General features: G+C 45.4%; 1 protein-coding gene across 3 annotated transcripts in view; it reads right to left on the bottom strand.

Annotated features, from left to right (window-relative positions):
• Positions 1-19,719, bottom strand: part of SPTBN4 (spectrin beta, non-erythrocytic 4) — a 420,524-nt gene that overhangs the window by 74,557 nt on the left and 326,248 nt on the right. For all 3 annotated transcript variants that reach the window (XM_033954096.1, XM_033954095.1, XM_033954094.1), the window contains one exon: positions 1,943-2,320. In XM_033954096.1, the coding sequence (XP_033809987.1) occupies positions 1,943-2,320 (378 nt within the window). The remainder of the gene's footprint in view (positions 1-1,942; positions 2,321-19,719) is intronic.

Raw genomic sequence — 19,719 nt, forward strand, 5'->3', positions numbered from 1 at the left:
GCCTTTTTCAGGTCCAGGGTTCAGGCCTCAGAGTAAAATAACAACAATATATAGATGGTGTAGAAAAAGTATATTTTGTATAAATAGGATTATTATAAATATACAGAAAGGATATTTGGTTACAGAGCTGTAGAGAGTACATTCTGCTCGAATGATGTGTGTGTCTGAATGGTGGGTGTATAGGTGTTAAGAGGCAGAGAGGAAGAGAAAAGGGGGAAAGGGAAGACTTGAATTCTCTGTTCCAGTATCTGTCTATGTCACAATTTGGAGTTTGTTTGAAACAATGGCCCTTAATTGGAGGTGTGACTCTTTAAAAAAAAAAAAAAAAAATAGTGCTCAGAGTCAGGTTGGCCGGGACACCCAAGCACCTGTCTTTATCATATCTTTTGAAAGTCCAGGACTTGAGGATATTCCCAAGTACTAGGCAAAAACTCCTAACTCAACTGGTCTTTAGGAGTCATCTAATCTGCATGCAGTGGCATTCCCAGGATCACACTAATGCTGACGTGGGTGTTGTCTATTTATACTTCTTCTATGTCCTCCTATCTTTTACTATTCCCTCACTACATTCATCTCTGATGTATGTCCTCTCTATCTCTTCTGTCTGCCCACTTAGATTTCACCCTCTCACTCTTCAGACCTCCATCTACCTTTCAACCATCTCACCCCCTAGCTCTCCTGTCTCACTTCTTCCCTTGCCTTCTCTTTCACCCACTCTCCATTAATACATTTCTACCTTCTGAGTCACCATCCTCTCAGATATCCCATTGGCATCCCCCCATGGTCTCTATTGTTTGAGTGAAAAAAATATTTCTTCTGTCTCTCTCTTCCTCCATCCCCTCCATGGGGGCTTCTCTATCTCTCCCTCCCTCCATCCCCCCATGGGTTATTTTCTCTCTCTCTCCAACCCCCCCCCCCCACAGGATGGTGCTTCTCTCTCCCTATAGCTCTCCCCTGCCCTCCACCTACCCCCTCACAGAAATTAAATCTTCGAGCTGGCTGGCAGCAGCAGCAAGATGAGCCAGCTGCTGTTGGCCTGTCCGTATACAAGAACAGGAAGTCACTCCAGAGAGAAGACATTCGGGGCAGGCCACCTCGGGGCTGTTGTCGGCCAGCCTGAAAATTAAATTTCAGTGTTGCCAGAGGTAGGTGAGGGACAGGGAAGAAAGCCATCTGGACACCCAGTCTAAAAAGAGGATAGGTCCAGGTAAATCTGGACATCTGGTACACCTATCCCTTAGCTTTCCTCCCATTAGTCCAGCACCTCTCCCTCTGATCCCTCATCCAGCATCTCCTCAGTCTCTGCTCCTCTCAGTCCAGCACCTCTTCCTCAGTCTCTGATCCTTCATCCAGCACCTCTTCTTCAATCTCTACACCCCTTAGTCCAACACCTTTCCCTTTGAACCCTCATTCAGCACCCCTTGCTCAGCCTCTGCTCCTCTTCAGTCCAGCACCTTTTTTCTCAGCCTTCTTCTCTCTTGCAAATCTAGCACTACTTGTTCTCACTCAGCTCCCCTCCTCTCACCTTCAGCTGCCTGGGCTGACCTGGAGTCTTACCTTAGCCAGGTCATGCACATAAACAAGAAGTTACATCAGAGAAGTGGGACCTGGCTGAGGAAAAGCTCCAAGTTAGCCCAAGCAGCAAGCTACAGTTGCAGCTGTTGCTGCCGGCGAAGAAGAAATTTGAAAGAAATGCAGAAGAGAAGGGGCACAGAGGGAGGACAAAGGAAGAGGTGCTGGACTCATTTGGATATGGGTGGAAGTGCAGAACAGAAAAAAAAGAGAGAAAACAAACAGTGATGGTATGCCACTGCAGCTGCTGTTTTTGTGTGCCAGCCCCATGACACACTAGTGTGGCATGACATACTAGTTGAGAATCATTGTATTAACATATCATAGGAGCTGACTTCAGCCCCACTCCTACTTTTCTTCAACTTCTTACCTGGGAAACCAAGTTCTGAACATCCTGCTCAAAGGAGCTCAGTGACCTCTGGAGACTCCTGGCACAAGTTTTGGGCTCTTGAGCAGTCACAACTGGAAGTCGTTGCTTCTTCTCCTCAATTTGGAACAGAGCATCCTTGCAGTCACTGAAAAATTTATGGAGTTCATGAGAGGCTGCCAGCATCTGCGCCCGAGTTTCCATCAGTTCCAGTAGCTCAGCCCAAGCTTCGTTTACACCATCTTTCCATTCTGCGATGGTCGCAGCATCTGTATGTCCATAGTCTATTAGCTCATCCACCATCTGATTCACCGTAGAGATCCGTTCATGTCCAACATTTCCTGTCTCACTGGCAAATTCAGTGAATTTATCCTGCAGCAGCTGCAAAAAGAAAATTAAGCCAGAAGTTCAAGGTTACCAATTCAGCAGAGGATTGAATTCAAGATCATATTACTGGTGTTCAAAGCATTGAGTAATACTGTTTCTGTTATTGTTGCAGCTGGTTTAAGATTATACCAACTGGCCAGATTATTGAGATCTGAGAATCTGGCTAAACTGGATGTCCCTTCATTTCAGGTAGTGAGGCTGGAACAATATTGGTCTGCCATTTTTTTTTTTTTTTTACTGCAGTGCCAAAGATTTGGAATACTTTACCTCATTAGTTTAGAATACTGTAGAATGTGAAAGAATTTAAGCAAGGATTGATAACTCTATTATTTCAGCGAAGTTATTTACCTGTAGCAGGTGTTATCCGAGGACAGCAGAGATATTCTCATGAGGGTGACATCATCCACGGAGCCCAGTATGGACAATGCAAAAGTATACTGTCACTTTTAAAATGGAAAAATCTCAAACTGCCCATATTGCATAAGCGCGAGTGCCTTCTGCCTACTGCCATCTCGTGGGACCATCAGTTCAGTTACAAAGCTAAGAAGCCAAAAAAGGGAGTTGAACTGGTTGTGAGAATACCTGTCTGTTATCCTCAGATAATACCTGCTACAGGTAAGTAATTTCACTTTATCCGACAAGCAGGCAGCATATTCTCACATGTGGGACTCTCTAGCAGCCAGGATCATGCCTCTGAGAAGAGGATTATTAATAATTACCATGAGTCTGGTGTAAACAACGGGTTGAAGAGAAAATGGCTTCTAAGTGGAAAATAAATTTTGTAAACCTGTTTGGCCGAACCGACTATCCCTTCTGGAACGAATGTCCAGGCAATAGTGGGATGTGAAGGTATGAACTGAGGACCAGGTGGCTGCTTTACAGATGTCCTCAATGTGAGTGGAATGTGTATGAGCTACTGAAGTTGCCATTGTTCAAGCTTTATGTGCCATAACATGGCCTTCAAACATCAGCCTAGTTCGAACATAGCAAAAGGAGATACAGTCCTCCAACCATGTAGAGATGGTTCTCTTGGTGACAGGAGCTCCTAGTCTGTTAGGATTGAATGACAGGAACAATTGAGTTGAAGTCCTGTGAGATCCAAGTAATAAGCAAGAGCATGTTTACAGTCTAATCTGTGGAGTGCAGCTTTACCAGGGTGAGAATATGGTTTTGAAAAAAAGACAAGGAGAACTACAGATTGGTTTAAATTCTGAGACAATCTTTGGGAGGAATTTCAGATGAGTATGAAGAACTACCTTGTCATGGTAGAATCTTGTGGATCTGATTCAAGTCCTTGAAGTTCACTAACTTGACATGCAGACGTGATAACTACAAGGAATATCACTTTCAGAGATGAAGTTGAAAGAGGCTTCATCAGAGTTAAAAGTACAACATTAAGATCCCAAGCCATTGGAGGAGGTTTAATTGGAAGTCTGGCATGGAGAAGGCCTTTCATGAATCTTGAAATCAAAAGATGCACTGACAATGTCTATTTGAATGTGAAAAGTACTAATGACACAGATGAACTCTGACTGAAGTTTTTAGACAAGAGTCAGAGATGTAGAAGGTAGTCCAGAATCAATGGAACAGGACAGGAGATTGGATTTAGTGATTTGTTATTGCATCAGACTATGAAACGTGTCCATTTGACATGATAGCAACACTGATTAGATGGCTTTCTAGAGGCTTCAATGATGGCTGACACTGGAACAGATGTTGCTAAGACATTTAATGGCTGAGAGAGAGAGAGATACCATGCTGCGAGAGCCAATGAGCATAGAGTAGAGTCCCTTTCTCTGTGTCAGTGAGGTAGGAAAGATTTGAAGTCTGACGGGTTCCTGAGTCTCCCTGAGATGTAAATGGGCAAATGGAATTACATGTACTGTAGAGGCCATATGGTCTAGAAGTTGAAGCATTTGTCATGCTGTTATACTACGAAGTGAGGAGATCCTCTGACATAGTTAAAGTCCTAGATTTCAAAAGTACGGACTTTAATGAAATGTGAGAGTACCTGAAGAAAGAGCTGTTAGGATGGGAGGACATAAGAGAAGTGGAAAAACAGTGGTCTAAGCTGAAAGGAGCGATAAAAATGGCTATGGACCTTTATGTGAAGAAAATAAATAAAAACAAGAGAAAAAGGAAGCCAATATGGTTCTCCAAACTAGTGGTGGAGAAAATAAAGGCAAAAGAGTTGGCGTTTGTGAAATATAAAGAAACTCAAGAAGAGGAGTACAGAAAGAACTACTGGGTGAAACTGAAAGAAGCCAAGAGAGAGATACGTCTGGCGAAAGCACAGGCGGAAGAATAAATGGCTAAAAATGTAAAAAAGGGAGACAAAAATTTTTTCAGATATATTAGTGAAAGGAGGAAGATGAAAAATGGAATTACTAAACTAAAAGATGCTGGGAACTGATATGTGGAGAGTGATGAGGAAAAAGCAATGTGCTAAACAAATACTTCTGTTCTGTGCTCACAGAAGAAAATCCTGGAGAAGGACTGAGATTGTCTGGCAAAGTTACACGAGAAAATGGAGTAGATTCTACGCTGTTCATGGAGGAGAGTGTTTATGAGCAACTTGAAAAACTGAAGGTGGACAAAGCGATGGGACCAGACGGGATCCATCCCAGGATACTGAGGGAGCTCAGAGAGGTTCTGGCGGGCTATCAATTTCAGCTGGTCTCTAAAATCCTACAACTAGCTAAATTACCAATCAACTTCAACCTTTCTTCAATCTTTCCCTCTTCCAGGTCTTTCAACTCTCTACTCCTACCTAACCAACAAGCACACTTAACAGGCGGACCACACCAACCACTCTATTCTGACAGGCAGACACCAACTCCTAACAGTCCCCATTCTGACAAAAATCTAAAAAAAATAAAATAAAATAAATAAATAAATAATAATAATAAAAAACCTTTATATATGGCAGGCAGAACTAGAGGCAGCAAGACTTCAGTCAAGACAGGCAGCTCAGTCGCCGAAAGTACCCAGGGGATGGCTACGGTCTTCGTACAGACAGAGGGGGAGCCTGGACAGAGGGCAGAGGTCTCTGTACAGACCGAGGCCATCCCCTCAAAGATGTCTTCAGTCTCCACTCAGACGGAACCAATTGAACAGCCAGATGAAAGCCTTCTGCTAGAGCTGATGAGCCTGAGAGAGGAGATTCAACGCTTAAGGAGCATCCGTGATGACGAGACCTTCATTGACGGAATAATTCAGGAGCTGTCTCAGATCGCCGAACGAGAGCCTGACAAGACCATCCTTGAGACTCCCAAAGCTTCCAAAACTTCAGGCTTGAATCCAACCGTCGGAATTCAGGAAGTCACTGGAGACCCTGATTCCTGGCAGTGGTGACTTCCTCCACAGGAAAACGCAGAAACCTCATTCTGTTTCTCTCTCTCACATACAGGGCAGCTCTACATCGACACCACATATCCCCCTTAAGAACAGATACCAGCTGCCTACAGGAGGATCCTGACAACGAGGTACAAGAAGTGGTTGAGCAGACGGTTCCGGTTCCAGAGTCAACAGGTCGGCCCGCCCTAGAAAGCGCAGAGTTGTGGTCATCGGGGATTCGCTGCTAAGGGGCACTGAGGGACCAATTTGTAGACCTGATCTGCAATCAAGAGAGGTCTGCTGTTTGCCGGGGGACAGGATCCGGGATGTAACCGATAGCCTGGACAGACTCATCAAACCGCAGGATCACTTCCCTATGATCCTCATCCACGTCGGAACCACGACACTGCCAGGTGCACCCGGAGAGCATACCCGAATGACTTCAGAGCCCTGGAGTGAAGCTGAGGAGGATGGATGCGCAGGTGGTCTTCTCATCGATCTTCCCCAGTGAGGGGCAAGGGCAGTGCCAGGGAGGATCGAGTTCGGAGGGAGCGAACGGACTGGCTGCAGGGATGGTGCAAGGAGATGAACTTTGGGTTCCTAAACCACGGAGAGGCACTGCAAGGACTGCTGGGACCAGACGGGTTACACCTGACCAGGAGGGGGAAGAACGTCCTTGGACACCGTCTAGCCCGCCTACTACACAGGGCTTTAAACTAGGTAAGTTGGGGGAGGGTACGGGCACAAACAACCCACCTGACGAGCTAAGCTACCAATGCTCTTTTGAGACTGAGCTAAGTAAATACTATATTTCTGGGACACATTACAATTTTGGGTCTAGGGGGAGGATACATAGCAATTCTGGGTCTAGAGGGAGTACACATTATAATTCTGGGACCAGAGAGAGTGCACACGTTGCAAATTGCACTAAAGGAGCTCGAGTAGCCCAAACGGGAATACCCCCACAGGGTACACACATTACCGAGTCTGAGATAGGAGCACACTATAGTCATGGGGAGTCCGAGACAGGTTCAAGCTTTAGCTCTGGGTCTATGGAGTGTAAGAGACAGGCGAATAATGCTAGGGAGTGCAAGAGACATGCGAATAATGCTAATGGGGTCCTAGTTGATAAAGAGGGATTGTTCCCATTGAGATACAACAAACACACAACGTGGAGGGCTATGTACATCAACGCCCACAGTCTGGGAAATAAGATCCTAGACTTGGAAACAGAAATGAGGAATGCCGACCTGGATGAAGTGGCGATATCTGAGACCTGGCTCACAGACTCCCACGGGTGGGACATGGTCATACCAGGTTACAACTTGCTTCGCCGGGACAGGGAGGGTAAAATGGGAGGTGGTGTAGCATTATATACTAGAGAGGACATTAAGGTCACCAGAATCACAGATGTACAGTACACTGGGGAATCCCTTTGGGTAAATTTGGCCAGAGGGAAGGACAAATGCCTGTATCTTGGCGTAGTATACAGACCCCCAAGACATCAAGATGACCTAGATAAGGAATTAATCGGAGATATAGAGAATATCACCTTGCGGGGTGATACAGTATTGGTAGGTGACTTCAACATGCCTGATGTGGATTGGGTCACACTTTCCTCTGCTTCCGGCAACAGCAGGAAGCTATTAAACTCTTTGAATGGAGCAAGACTCAGGCAACTGGTATCTGAATCAACAAGGGATCAGGCAATACTGGACCTAGTACTTACCAACGGGGAAAGTATCACAGAGGTCTCGGTGGGTGAAACTTTGGCCTCCAGTGACCACAATATGATATGGTTCAATCTCAGGAAAGGTTTCACGAAATCTACCACAATGACCAAGGTTCTCAAATTCAAAGACACAAACTTCCAAGACATGGGAGACTTCGTTCACCAGGCGCTACAAAGCCAAGCAGATACCGTCAGTGTGGAAGAAATGTGGTCAACTCTGAAAGCCACCATACAGGAAGCAACAAACCGCTATGTTAAATCAGTAAGCAAATGGAGTAGGAACAACAAGCCACAGTGGTTCTCTAAGGAGATCTCGGACATCATCAAAGAGAAGAAAAAAGCATTCATCTCTTACAAACAATCAGGGACACAGGACTCTAGAGTAAAATATCTGGCCAAGTCAAGGGCCGTCAAAGCAGCAGTTAGGGAGGCCAAATTCCGCATGGAGGAGTCTCTAGCAAAGAACATCCAGAAAGGAGATAAATCTTTCTTCAGGTATATCAGTGACAGAAATAAGAACTCGGGCGGGATAGTACTTCTCAGAAAACCAGACAGAGACTTTGTAGAAACGGACTCGGAAAAAGCCCAACTGTTAAATAAATACTTCTGCTCAGTCTTCACCCGCGAGGCGCTGGGAATCGGCCCTCAGCCACAGACAAGGGTTAAATCAGTTGACCCGTTTAGTAATTTCAAGTTTACACCCAGCAGCGTCTATTGCGAGCTGTCAAAAATCAAGGTCAACAAGGCAATGGGGCCTGACAACCTACACCCTAGGGTGCTCAGGGAGTTGGGTGATGTCCTAGCGGAACCGCTATCCGCGCTCTTCAATCTCTCCCTTAGTACAGGTAACGTCCCGATGGACTGGAAGACAGCTAACGTCATCCCACTCCACAAGAAAGGCTCCAAGATGGAGATGGCAAATTACAGACCAGTGAGTCTCACATCGATAGTGAGCAAACTAATGGAAACCCTAATCAAACACCAATTGGATAGAATCATGGACGAGGAGAAACTACGGGATCCCCACCAACATGGATTTACTAAGGGGAGATCCTGCCAATCCAACCTGATCAGCTTCTTTGACTGGGTGACGAGGAAGCTGGATGCTGGTGAGTCCCTGGACATCGTCTACCTGGATTTCAGCAAAGCATTTGATAGCGTACCACACCGCAGGTTGCTAAGCAAGATGAGTTCTTTAGGTTTGGGCGACACATTGACAAATTGGGTTGGGAACTGGCTTGGAGGTAGGCTTCAGAGGGTAGTGGTGAATGGCACCCCCTCCGAAATGTCAGAGGTGATAAGTGGAGTGCCACAGGGCTCCGTCCTGGGCCCGATCTTGTTCAACATCTACATAAGAGACTTGACAGAAGGGCTCCGAGGAAGAATAACAGTATTCGCCGATGATGCCAAGCTAAGCAATGTAGTGAACAAGAGCACAACAGATAATAATTCAATGGCAGATGATATGATGCATGACCTACTTCTACTGGAGCACTGGTCTAGGTCCTGGCAACTCAGTTTCAATGCCAAAAAATGCAAAGTCATGCACCTGGGAAGCTGAAATCCATGCAAGATTTACACCCTAAATGGCGAGATCTTGACAAAAACTGAAGCAGAAAGAGACTTAGGGGTGATTGTCAGGGAAGACATGAAGTCTGCAAATCAAGTTGAGCAAGCTTCATCCAAAGCAAGGCAAATCATAGGTTGCATACGCAGGAGTTTCGTCAGCCGTAAACCTGAAGTCATTATGCCACTGTATGGTGAGACCGCACCTGGAGTACTGTGTGCAATTTTGGAAGCCGCATTACCGCAAGGATGTGCTGATACTGGAATCGGTCCAGAGAATGGCCACCAGGATGGTCTCGGGACTCAAGGAGCTCCCATACGAAGAGCGGTTAGGGAAGTTGCAGCTCTACTCACTAGAGGAACGTAGAGAGAGGGGAGATATGATCGAGACATTCAAGTACCTCACAGGTCGCATCGAGGTGGAAGAGGATATCTTCTTTTTCAAGGGTCCCGCGGCAACAAGGGGGCATCAGTGGAAAATCAGGGGCGGGAAACTGCACGGTGACACTAGGAAGTTCTTCTTCACCGAAAGGGTGGTTGATCACTGGAATAGTCTTCCACTTCAGGTTATTGAGGCCAGAAGCGTGCCAGATTTTAAGGCCAAATGGGACAAACATGTGGGATCTATCCGCAAAGATAGATAGGGAGGGTCATTGGAGTGGGCAGACTTGATGGGCCGTGGCCCTTATCTGCCGTCTATTTCTATGTTTCTATGTTTCTATTAAAGACTTATTCAACAAATCTCTGGAGATGGGAGTGGTTCCCGGGGATTGGAGGAGAGCGGATGTGGTCCCTATTCACAAAAGTGGTCACAGGGATAAAGCGGGAAACTACAGGCCGGTGAGCCTCACTTCGGTTGTTGGAAAAATAATGGAAGTGTTGCTGAAAGAAAGGATAGGGTACTTCCTTGAATCTAATGGGTTACAGGATCCGAGGCAACATGGCTTTACAAAAGGTAAATCGTGCCAAATGAACCTAATTGAATTTTTTGATTGGGTGACCAGAAAGCTGGATCAAGGACATATGCTAGATGTAATTTACTGAGATTTCAGCAAAGCCTTTTATACAGTTCCTCATAGGAGGCTGTTGAACAATCTTGAAGGGCTGAAGTTAGGACCCAAAGTGGTGAACTGGGTTAGAAACTGGCTGGTGGTTAATGGAAGTCGTTCAGAGGAAGGAAAGGTGAGTAGTAGAATCCCTCAGGGTTCGGTGCTGGGGCCGATCCTGTTCAATATGTTTGTGAGTGACATTGCTTAAGGATTAGAAGGAAAAGTGTGCCTTTTTGCAGATAATATCAAGATTTGTAACAGATTACACACCGAAGAGAGAGTGGAAATATGAAAAAGGATCTGCAAAAGGTAGAGGAATGGTCTAATACCTGGCAACTAAAATTCAATGCAAAGAAATGCAGAAATGCATTTGGAGATTAATAATCGAAAGGAACTGTATATGCTGGGAGGTGAGAAGCTGATATGCATGGACGGGGAGAGGGACCTTGGGGTGATAGTGTCTGAAGATCTAAAGATGAAAAAACAGTGTGACAAGGCGGTGGCTGCTGCCAGAAGGATGCTGGGCTGTATAAAGAAAGGTGTAGCAAGTAGAAGGAAGAAGGTGCTGATGCCCCTGTACAGGTCATTGGTGAGGCCCCACTTGGAGTATTGTGTTCAGTTTTGGAGACCGTATTTGGCGAAGGACGTAAGAGGACTTGAAGCGGTCCAGAGGAGGGCAACGAAAATGATAGGAGGCTTGCACCAAAAGATGTATGGAAAGACTGGAAGCCCTGAATATGTATACCCTAGAGGAAAGGAGGGACAGGGGAGATATGATTTAGACGTTCAAATACTTGAAGGGTATTAACGTAGAACAAAATCTTTTCCAGAGAAAGGAAAATGGTAAAACTAGAGGGCATAATTTAAGGGGTGGTAGATTTAAGAGCAATGTTAGGAAGTTCTACTTTACGGAGAGGGTGGTGGATGCCTGGAATGCGCTCCCGAGAGAGGTGGTGAAAAGGAAAACGGTGACTGAGTTCAAAGAAGCGTGGGATGAACACAGAAGATTTAGAATCAGAAAATAATATTAAAAATTGAACTAGGCCAGTACTGGGCAGACTTGCACGGTCTGTGTCTGTGTATGGTCGTTTGGGGGAGGATGGGCTGGAGAGGGCTTCAATGGCTGGGAGGGTGTAGATGGGTTGGAGTAGATTTTGACAGAGATTTTAGCAGTTGGAACCCAAGCACAGTACCGAGTAGAGCTTTGGATTCTTGCCCAGAAAAAGCTAAGAAAAATTTTTTTTTTAAAATTTAAATTGAATCAGGTTGGGCAGACTGGATGGACCCTTCGGGTCTTTATCTGCCGTCATCTACTATGCTACTATATCTGAAGTAGAGTATTGAGTCTTTGTTGAGGCAGGTAGGCTCAAGTTTGGGTCATTATCTAAGAGGGCTCCGATAAACTCAAGTGTCTGTGTGGGTTCTAGATGTGATTTCTTGTAGTTGACTACGAATCTTAGAAATTCGAGCAGATGAACTGTTGCATTTATGGACTGGTGAACCAGTCATCTAGTTAAGGGAACACATGAAAACTGTGTGAGCGTTGCAGCCATGACTACAGGCATTTCATGAATACTCTGGGTGCAGATACCAATACAAAAGGGAGCACCTTGTGCTCTCAGTTGAAAATGAAGATATTTCCTGTGGGTTGGGGGGGATGGGTATATGTGTATAGGCTTCCTTGAGGTCTAGAAAACAGAGCCAGTTGTTCTTCTCCATTAGAGGTAATAGGATTTCTAGAGAAATCATTTGAAATTTCTCCTTCACCAAGTATTTGTTGAGGGCACCGAGGTCCAAAATTGGAAGGAGACCTCCAGTCTTTTTTGGTATAAGAAAATATTTTGAATAGAACCCTCGGCCCCTCTCCTGCAAGGGAACTTCTTCTATGATATTGAGCTGGAGTAGGGCCGCGAGCTTCTGGAGAAGGAGGGTCTTTTGCTGGGAGTTGAAAAGAGACTCTTGGAGGATGATTCAGGGGTCTTTCTGCAATCGAAGAGACATTTTATCCCTTGGCTATGGAACCAACTGCCTGCACAGATAAGATCTCAAGACTCTCTGATGGCCTTCCGAAGAGAAGTGAAGACTTTCCTCTTCAACTGAATGGCCTCCAGCAGACAGACTCCTCCATATTCCCTTATTCCTATGAATGCTTTGTTTTGTATCCAGTCTTATCCTTAATTTACTGTAATCTTCTTTTGTAATTCACTGTGAATGTCTTTTGCAACCAATCATGTCCTTATGCTACCATGAATGTCTTTGTAATTTTGTAACCCATTCTAAGCTCCTGGGAAGACGGGATAGAAATCAAAATAAATAAATAAAATTTGACTGTGTACTGTAAGAATCTTCCACTGACAGGACTGGACAGCTGCTGGAAGAGCAGATAGATAAATATGAGTCATATCTCTGGACACCAGGTCTTGGAGAGTCAGATCGTATAGGGGAACACTGAAAGATATGATATGATGAACTCCATTGCCTCGATTATGGACGTCTATGACATGCACTGACATTGTACGTTGATGATGAATGAACATGATGTGCATCTGTATTGTGTGTTGGTGGCTGACGGTGTTGTACTTTGGACAACGACGATGTGCCTTGGCTTCATGCATCAATTGACAGCAGTGATGTGCTTTGACGCATCTGACGTGTGCTGACTTCATGAGTCAATAATGAACTTCCATGACGTGCGCCGATGTCATGTGTCAATGATGTCTATGCTCGATGCTTGGACTGAGCAGAGGCTTGGAATGTTGAGGCAGGAATTCGCAAAGTGTGCGCCTGCAGCAGCCCAACTAGTTCTTTCTGAAACAGTTCTCTGAACCAATTGTGCAATGATGGTGCCAGTACCGATACTTGCAAAGGTACCATGGATGTGGGCTGCGTTGAAGCATTTGTGACTACGAGGCACACTTCATAGATGATTCAGTCTCAGTATATTAACACTTAGAGCACTTTGATGGTGATGTGTGGGTACAGAAATAGAGGGAGAAATAGGCTTTTTAGCTTTATCAGGTTCCCCTGAGGAGGGCAGCATCAAAAAAACAGATGTTTGACACTTTGCATTGGGGTCTGAATTTGATGCCCTCAAATTTGACCCGAAAAATATCTTGTACTTCAACTTTCTGGCTTTAAGTGACCTCTTCTGAAGCTTAGAGCAGAGCATGCAAGAAATATCTTGGTGATCAGGATCTAGGCATTGAACACACCAGTTGTGTGGGTCCTACCTGAAATGGTCCTTTGACACTGAGTGCACCATTTGAACCACTTAAAACCTTGGACATGGACGGGAAAACCATCGATATGAAGTCAAAAGGGAGATCGAGTAAAAGATATACCAACAATAGGATGATGCTCCTCGCTTTAGAACAGGCTGAAAAAGAGCCAGTAGGCCCAAAAATAAAAGTTTAGTCAAAAATAAAAAATTCTGGTATCAAACGAAAGAGATAAAAAAAAAATAAAAAATTATGACTAAAAGACAGAAAGGCACAAAACGTATGCATAAAATATACACATTAAATATGCGTATAAAAAAGGTGCACTTAGAGTGTCTCCAATCCATGGAAAACAAAGAACTGATGGTCCCACGAGCAGCAGTAACTGGTTGTGTGCCGCTGAATATCAATGGATAGCCCCAAAGAAGTGATTGAACTGGCCTGGAGATTTTCCTGGCCAGTTAAATCGCTCTAAATTTTGACTACGTAGCATTCTAAAAAAAAAAAAAAAAAGAGGTGAAGCTAGAGGTGTTTTCTTATCATGGCGAATCTTTGAGGGTAATTTCCTAAACTACTTCTAAAAAAATGCCTTTTCTATAAAAGAACACAGGCACCTATGTGCCTTTATTAAACCCACTCTCAGAATTTCCATGTGTTTCCATGCACGGTGGCAGCGAAAAGAGTGAACAGAATGCTTGGAATGATTAAGAAGGGGATCACGAACAGATTGGAGAAGGTTATCATGCCACTGTACCGGGCAATGGTGCGATCCCACCTGGAATACTGCGTCCAGCACTGGTCGCCGTACTTGAAGGAGGACACGGTACTACTCGAAAGGGTCCAGAGAAGAGCGACTAATAGGGTTAAGGGGCTGGAGGAATTTCATACAGCGAGAGATTAGAGAAACTTGGCCTCTTCTCCCTTGAAAAGAGGAGACTGAGAGGGAACATGATTGAAACGTTCAAGATAATGAAGGGAATAGACTTAGTAGATAAAGACGGGTTGTTTACCCTCTCTAAGGTAGGGAGAATGAGAGGGCACTCTCTAAAGTTAAAAGGGGATAGATTCCGTACAACCATAAGGAAGTTCTTTTTCACCCAGAGAGTGGTGGAAAACTGGAACGCTCTTCCGGAGTCTGTTATAGGGGAAAACACCCTCCAAGGATTCAAGATAAAGTTACACAAGTTCCTGCTAGACCAGAACGTACGCAGGTAAGGCTAGACTCAGTTAGGGCTCAGGTCCTTGACTTAGGGGCCGCCGCGTGAGCAGACTTCTGGGCACGATGGACCACTGGTCTGACCCAGCAGCGGCAATTCTTATGTTCTTATGTGGCTCTGCAAAGGGGGCATGGCCATGGGAAGGGCATAGGCAGGTCAGAGGCATTCCCTTAAAATGTGCATAGCGCTAAAGAATAATGCAGATTTGTGCCCAACTTATGTGCTGGGATTTACACCTGGTTTCAGTTGGTGTAATGCCTTGCACACATAGTTAATTGAGGATCCCGGTGTTATTTGCTATTCTTTAAAGGGTGCTTATCCCAGAACTCCCATTATAGAATACTGTTCAGAGCCAATTTATTTTTTATGCTTAATTTTGAGCCCATTTATGTAATTGAGCTCTACATATATAAGAGACAGTCCCTGTCCAACAGAGCTAACTATCTATTCGTAAGAAATAAAAGGACAAATAAGGGATTAGGGAGTTATTTATTATGGGAATGATTAAGACAAACAGTGGTACTGAACATGTGATTAGAAATTATGAGTTAAAAGCATCTTCAATTACTCTTTCAAAAAGTGCAGGGTACATGTTGCTTTGGACTGCTGTTGAACGCTTGGGTTGTCATCTTCTAGCAGGCATTGCTGCAGTCAGAGAGTGAGAAGACTGGACTGATATCAGTGGCAGCTTTCATTGCTCTAACAGAAAATACTTTCTTTGAAAATTAGTCACAGGCATATGGCTGAGGGTGAGTGCCTATAGGGGCATGTCCAAAGGGGCATGTCACACCCCTTTGGAACCCCTCAGGAGCACTTAAGAGCAGAAGGAAACTATCGACTATTTGTCTTCATAGGGAAGAGGAAAAGAGTAAAAAGATCTGCTACAATACAATCTACCTCAGTACCCGTAAGAAGACCTATAGATCAGCACATGTTCCTTATTCAGCTGACTTCCCCTCATAACTCTGTGAGTAATTATTCTTTTGTAAATGCTTCTCTTAGTATAGGGGTAAGAACTCCTCCCCATCAACCTTCTGGTTTAATTTCATTCCACATGTCCCCATTGGTGGGAAAACAATTGCTACAGTTTGAGGCAACTATGGTTGGACAGCCTGGTAAGAGTGTAGGCATAGAAAGCAAAACAGATTATCTAGTAGCTAGGCACTCAGCTGTGAACTTTCTGGCTGCATTGGATTCAGATAATCATTCTTCAAGAACTTCTCAAGACTCTGAAATAAACTATAGGCAGTTACAAGAGACTCTAAACCAATTACTGTATGTGACTTTTATAATGATGCTGTTAACAAACTAAATGATGATCTAATCTAATCTAATCTAAACCTTAAGTTTATATACCGCATCATCTCCATGAGAATGGAGCTCGACACGGATTACAAGAACTTAAAATAGTGGGTAGAGAAGAAGAAAAAGGATTACATGAACTTATGTGTAGAAGGGGGGAGAGAAAGGGGGGAAGGATAGAGTTACAATTTGCTGAAAAGCCAGGTTTTCAGTTTTTTGCGGAATAACTGAAGGAAGCTCAGGTTCCGCAGCGGGGTGGTGAGGTCGTTCCAAAGACCTGTGATTTTGAAGAGAAGGGATTTTCCCAGTTTGCCTGAATAGTGGATGCCGCGTGGAGAGGGGAAGGCTAGTTTAAGCCTTTGGGCAGTTCTGGAGGAGTCTGGAGACTGTGATGATGATAGAAGGATTCAGGATGTCTTAAAATAGAACTGCAAAATAGCACAGTTACTTACCGTAACAGGTGTTATCCAGGGACAGCAGGCAGATATTCTTGACTGATGGGTGACGGCACCGACGGAGCCCCGGTACGGACAATTTTAGAGTGATTGCACTCTAAGAACTTGGAAAGTTTTAGCAGGCCGCACCGCGCACGCGCGAGTGCCTTCCCGCCCGACGGAGGTGCGCGATCCCCAGTTAGGATAAGCCAGCTAAGAAGCCAACCCGGGGAGGTGGGTGGGACGCAAGAATATCTGCCTGCTGTCCCTGGATAACACCTGTTACGGTAAGTAACTGTGCTTTATCCCAGGACAAGCAGGCAGCATATTCTTGACTGATGGGTGACCTCCAAGCTAACAAAAAGAGGGATGGAGGGAAGGTTGGCCATTAAGAAAACAAATTTTGCAAAACAGATTGGCCGAAGTGTCCATCCCGTCTGGAGAATGCATCCAGACAATAATGAGATGTAAAAGTATGAACTGAGGACCAAGTAGCAGCCTTGCAGATTTCCTCAATAGGCGTGGAACGGAGGAAAGCTACAGATGCTGCCATAGCTCGAACTTTATGGGCCGTGACAGAACCTTCCAGTGATAGTCCGGTCTGAGCATAACAGAATGAAATGCACGCTGCCAGCCAATTAGACAACGTATGTTTAGAAACAGGACGCCCCAATTTATTCGGATCAAAGGATAGAAAGAGTTGGGGAGATGATCTGTGGGGCTTAGTACGCTCTAAATAGTAAGCTAGAGCCCGCTTACAGTCCAAAGTATGCAGAGCCTGTTCTCCAGAATGAGAGTGAGGTTTCGGAAAGAAGACAGGCAGAACAATGGATTGGTTGAGATGGAATTCCGAGACAACCTTAGGGAGAAACTTTGGATGTGTACGCAGAACCACCTTGTCATGATGAAAGACTGTAAAAGGTGGATCCGCAACTAGTGCATGTAGCTCACTGACCCTCCTGGCAGAGGTAAGGGCAATAAGGAAGAGCACTTTCCAAGTGAGGAACTTGAAAGGAGTTGTAGCTAGAGTTGTAGGTTCAAACAGAGGCTTCATTAAGGCGGAGAGAACCACATTGAGATCCCAGCCTTAAGAGGTGGTTTCACATTGAAAAGACCCCGCATAAATCTGGAAACCAAAGGATGAGCTGAGAGAAGTTTCCCATGAACTGGCTCATGAAAAGCAGCAATAGCACTGAGGTGGACTCTGATGGAAGTAGACTTGAGACCAGAGTCAGACAAAGAAAGAAGGTAATCCAACAAGGTCTCCACTGCCAGGGACGTAGGATTATGATGATGGAGAAGACACCAGGAAGAAAATCGTGTCCACTTCTGATGGTAACATTGCAGAGTGGCCGGTTTCCTGGAGGCATCCAGAATAGAACAAACTGGCTGAGACAACAGAGTATCACTTGAAGTCAGCCCGAGAGATACCAAGCTGTCAGGTGTAGAGACTGGAGGTTGGGATGTAGAAGGGTCTCCTGATGCTGTGTAAGAAGAGAAGGAAACAATGGAAGAAGAATAGGCTCCCTGGAACTGAGTTGAAGTAGAAGGGAGAACCAATGTTGCCTGGGCCACTGTGGAGCGATGAGAATCATGGTGGCTTGTTCCCTCTTGAGCTTGAACAAGGTTCGCAACATGAGAGGAAGCGGAGGGAAAGCATACAGGAACAGATTGGACCAATCCAGGAGAAATGCATCCGCTGCCAGCCGGTGAGGAGAGTAGAGTCTGGAGCAGAAGAGGGGCAGCTGGTGATTGTGAGGAGCTGCAAAGAGGTCTATCTGAGGAGTGCCCCACCGAGCGAAGATGGACTGTAGAGTTAAAGGATCGAGTGTCCACTCGTGAGGCTGGAGAATTCTGCTGAGCTTGTCCGCTAAGGAATTCTGTTCCCCCTGAATGTAGATAGCTTTCAGGAATAGTTGGTGATCTGTGGCCCAAGCCCAAATCTTCTGGGCTTCCTGGCACAAGAGGCGAGATCCTGTCCCACCCTGTTTGTTGATGTAGTACATTGCAACTTGATTGTCTGTGCACAGCAGGAGGACTTGAGGAAAGAGAAGATGTTGGAAGGTCTTGAGGGCATAAAACATCGCTCTGAGTTCCAGGAAATTGATGTGATGCTTCATTTCCTGGGCTGTCCAAAGACCTTGAGTTTGGAATTCGTTCAAATGAGCTCCCCAGGCATAAGGGGAGGCGTCGGTGGTGATGACAAGTTGATGAGGAGGTAGATGGAACAGAAGACCTCTGGAGAGATTTGAGGATATCAACCACCATTGTAGAGACTGACGAAGAGATGATGTCACAGATATGTGTCGTGAGCACGGATCCGTCGCTTGGGACCACTGGGTAGCCAGGGTCCATTGAGGAGTGCGCAGGTGAAGACGTGCGAAGGGTGTGACATGAACTGTGGAGGCCATGTGACCCAAGAGTATCATCATTTGCTTGGCAGAGATGGAACTTTGCAGAAGTAGCTGCTGACATAGAGATTGAAGAGTTTGGAGACGGTTGGACGGCAGGAATGCCCTCATGAGAACTGTGTCCAGTACCGCTCCAATGAATTGAAGTCTCTGAGTGGGGATGAGATGAGATTTGGGTAGATTGATCTCGAACCCCAGAAGTTGCAGAAATAGGATGGTTTGGTTGGTGGCCAGGAGTACTGTCTGAGATGAATTGGCCTTGATTAACCAATCGTCCAGGTAAGGAAAGACCTGAGAGCGTAGAAAGGCAGCCACCACAATCAGACATTTGGTGAACACTCTTGGAGAGGAGGCAAGACCGAAGGGCAGCACCTTGTATTGGTAATGAAAATGATTGATCATGAAGCGGAGGTACTGTCTGGAGGCCAAATTGACCGGTATGTGAGTATATGCCTCTTTGAGATCGAGCGAGCATAGCCAGTCACCCTGATGGAGAAGAGGGTAGAGAGTGGCCAGAGAAAGCATCCTGAATTTTTCTTTGACCAAGCATTTGTTGAGATCGCGAAGATCTAAAATGGGACTGAGATCTCCTGTTTTTTTGGGGACTAGAAAGTAACGGGAGTAGAATCTCTGCCCCTTTTGATCTAGAGGAACTTCCTCTATGGCGTTCAGAAGGAGGAGGGATTGAACCTCCTGAAGAAGGAGGGAAGACTGAGGAGTGTTCAAAGCAGACTCTCTTGGCAGACTTTGTGCAGGAAGTGTCTGAAAGTTGAGAGAGTAGCCGTGGCGGATGATGTTGAGGACCCATTGATCCGAGGTGATGATCTCCCAACGGCTGAGGAAAGAAGTAAGACGGCCACCTATAGGTTGAGGTAGGTGGGCAGATGGTAGGTAACTGGCTATGCCCTGGAGAACTAAGTCAAAAGGGCTGTGTGGACTTTTGCTGTGGAGGTGGCTTCGCAGGTTGCTGCTGTGGTGGCCTAGGGGTCTGTCGTTGTTGCTGACGTTGGTGCCTAGGTTGTTGGGCAGCTGATGGCAAGGGACATGCCACATAACGGCGTTGATAGGCCGACTGCTGTCTGAAAGGCCGCGCTGGTGGAGTCTTCTTTTTTGTTTTTAGCAAAGTAT

The sequence above is a fragment of the Geotrypetes seraphini genome, chromosome 8 (assembly GCF_902459505.1).
Source record: "Geotrypetes seraphini chromosome 8, aGeoSer1.1, whole genome shotgun sequence".
Taxonomy (NCBI): domain Eukaryota; kingdom Metazoa; phylum Chordata; class Amphibia; order Gymnophiona; family Dermophiidae; genus Geotrypetes; species Geotrypetes seraphini.